Here is a 2,475-nt window from a genome sequence, read left to right as displayed (position 1 = left end):
CAGTGGCACCTGCTGCCATTGGCGGTAATTGGCAGCTGTCAAGTACAAGGCCTGGCCCACCCACCTCATTGATGTCACTGAAAGCCCGTGTGTGGCTGAGGAGGTCAACATGCTGTGCAAAAAAAGGGGTGACGGTGTCACGATCCATAACTCGTCCAATCAGAGAACACCTTGTGTCTGTTGATAAAACTTCTCAGCCTCCCCCTGGTGCAGCACTGTCAGTTCTCGACCAAACAGCCATTGATATGCTGCTCGACGCCGAGTGTCGGCTTCAGGTGGAGTGGACGGGGCTCCATCCATATGTGCATCGCTTACAGCTTCCTCGCATGTCCTGTAGAGGTGCCTGGACTGGAATGACGTCACATTCTGGCTCCCGAAACCTTTACAGGGAGTGCAAGGGAGCTGTACCAGCAATGCACATATGGATGTCACAGCACAGCAGCCCACACTGGACCCCAGGCTGAGGATCCGCTCCAGTTCTCGTACGGTAGGGAGACCGGGTGCATCTTTAAAAAAAATGTTATTGTAGTGTGTGTGAGATTGTGGTTGTGTGTGTCTGTCAGTGTTTTTGAGGGCCTGTTCACACCAGTACATTGTTAATCGAACAGTCCTGCGGGATTAATGCACTGTACCATGCAATAGCACCTACTACGCATTTTGGTGTTGGAGGTGCGTTGCTTTGCCACTCATTTGAATAAACGTAGAGATACCTTGTCGCACTCCTTACCGGAAAATGCCAATTAAATGAGGGGGGGGGGGGGATGATCGTAATGACTGCGAATGGCGCCGCCAGATAATGTAGGTAGATGGATGTCACCAGCACACCAAGAGTAATGTAGTCCACAGTGCTCGTTTATTTCAAAACGTCATATCATCAGATGATGCCGTGCGTTCCATTGAAGTGCGACTTGGGTCGCAGCTTAATGACCAAGGACAAATGTGGATCCTGAGGTTACACAGGTTGAGAACCACTGCTTTAGAGGATCCCCCATGGGTCGATCAGGTATTAGCATATGCATACTAAAGGTGCCCATACACTGCACGATTCTCGTACGAGAATCGCGGGAAATCCCGCGATCGTGCAGTGTGAATGAAGACGTGCGACCGTTTCTACTGCATGGTCTCACGTCTTTTGTCTAAGGAGCATGCTAGAAAAACCAGCCGAAAATCTTACGATTTTCGGCTGGTTTGAATGATGCTCTGGAGACAAATGCCGCACGCACGCGCACACTGCCCGTTCAGCATTGCGGTCATCGCAAGTACGATCTGCCTGTCCAAGATGGGCAGATCGTACTTTTTTTTAATTACGCAGTGTATGGCCACCTTTAAGCCCCGTTCACATTGAGCGATTTATCGCGCGGTAATTCCCGCGATATCGCGGCAAATTACCGCACGATATCGCGCTCCAATGCATTTCAATGGGGCAAAGGGTCCTGCTGTTGCGGGTCGTGTGTCGCTACAGCAGGACCCTTTTTGGAGCGGATTTAGCCGCGATTCAAGCTTGCTCAATGCAAGCTTGAACGCGATATCGCGCGGCAAATCTCGCGATGTCGTGCAATATGCAAATCGCGCGACAAACGCGCGATTTGCATATCGCGCAGTGGGAAACGGGGCCTGACATTGGGCCAAGCTGATCCAGTGTAAGCATGCATAATAAGTTCCACCTGGAGCTCCGCTTTAACTTGCCATTAGCAGTACAACTATGAGCGTAAGAAACTGAAATCAGGACGACGTGCTATTCTTCCCTGGCACACGGGTTGTCTTTCTTGCAACTAATTAGATCCAAAGTTATCATCACTAAATGCTAAGAGAGCAATATGTTCATTCAGGGAACTGAGCCGTCAGCACTTGGGGCGTCAGGAATTGTTTTTTTCCTCCTGTGTGCCAGAATTCTGACCAGTCGCCCCATTGGTTGGTTATCTTCTCTTGACCAAAACCGCAGGAGAAGGGAGAGCTAGAACTTGATGGACGTCAGTCTGTTTCCAACTTGATGTAAATATAAGTTGTTTATGGCTTTTTTTTTTTTTGTTGCCAGTCATATTTATCTTTTTATGATACTTGACTTATGTTCTTTGTGATTTCAGGTTTTATTTGCTTTATTTTTATTAAACTTATGTTCTCGTCTGTTTTTTCTGTGTAACAGATGTGGGCCTGCGCTCTTGGGCACACGGAAGCTGCCACCCTCCTCTTCCGCTGGGACTGCCGGGCTCTCTCTATACCAGACTCCTTGGGCCGCTTTCCTCTTGGAGTGGCCCGTTCTCGAGGACACGTCAAATTGGCCTCCACTCTAGAGGAGATGCAGAGGCAGGAAGCGGCGCCGGGAAACTTCACCGAGTTGCATTCCGTCAGTTGGCACTCATTGATTGGAAGCCAGGAGATTGGCCGAGGGCTCTCCCCACTGTCTACAAGTGCAGACACCGGTAATGACACCTTTCGGGGTCCAGAGCTTCTGCTGTTTCCTCAACCTGCGTGTCC

The 2,475-nt window shown here is 49.8% G+C and overlaps 1 protein-coding gene across 1 annotated transcript in view; it reads left to right on the top strand.

Annotated features, from left to right (window-relative positions):
- The window catches only part of CAMTA2 (calmodulin binding transcription activator 2), an 87,849-nt gene that overhangs the window by 61,605 nt on the left and 23,769 nt on the right, over positions 1–2,475 (top strand). The window contains exon 15 of the mRNA XM_018572585.1: positions 2,144–2,420. Within this exon, the coding sequence (XP_018428087.1) occupies positions 2,144–2,420 (277 nt within the window). The remainder of the gene's footprint in view (positions 1–2,143; positions 2,421–2,475) is intronic.

This window comes from Nanorana parkeri, unplaced genomic scaffold (genome assembly GCF_000935625.1).
Source record: "Nanorana parkeri isolate BGI_ZX_2015 unplaced genomic scaffold, ASM93562v1 scaffold2079, whole genome shotgun sequence".
Classification (NCBI taxonomy): Eukaryota; Metazoa; Chordata; class Amphibia; order Anura; family Dicroglossidae; genus Nanorana; species Nanorana parkeri.
Note: the sequence above shows the minus strand (reverse complement) of the source record. Positions and strands in the feature narration are given on the sequence as shown.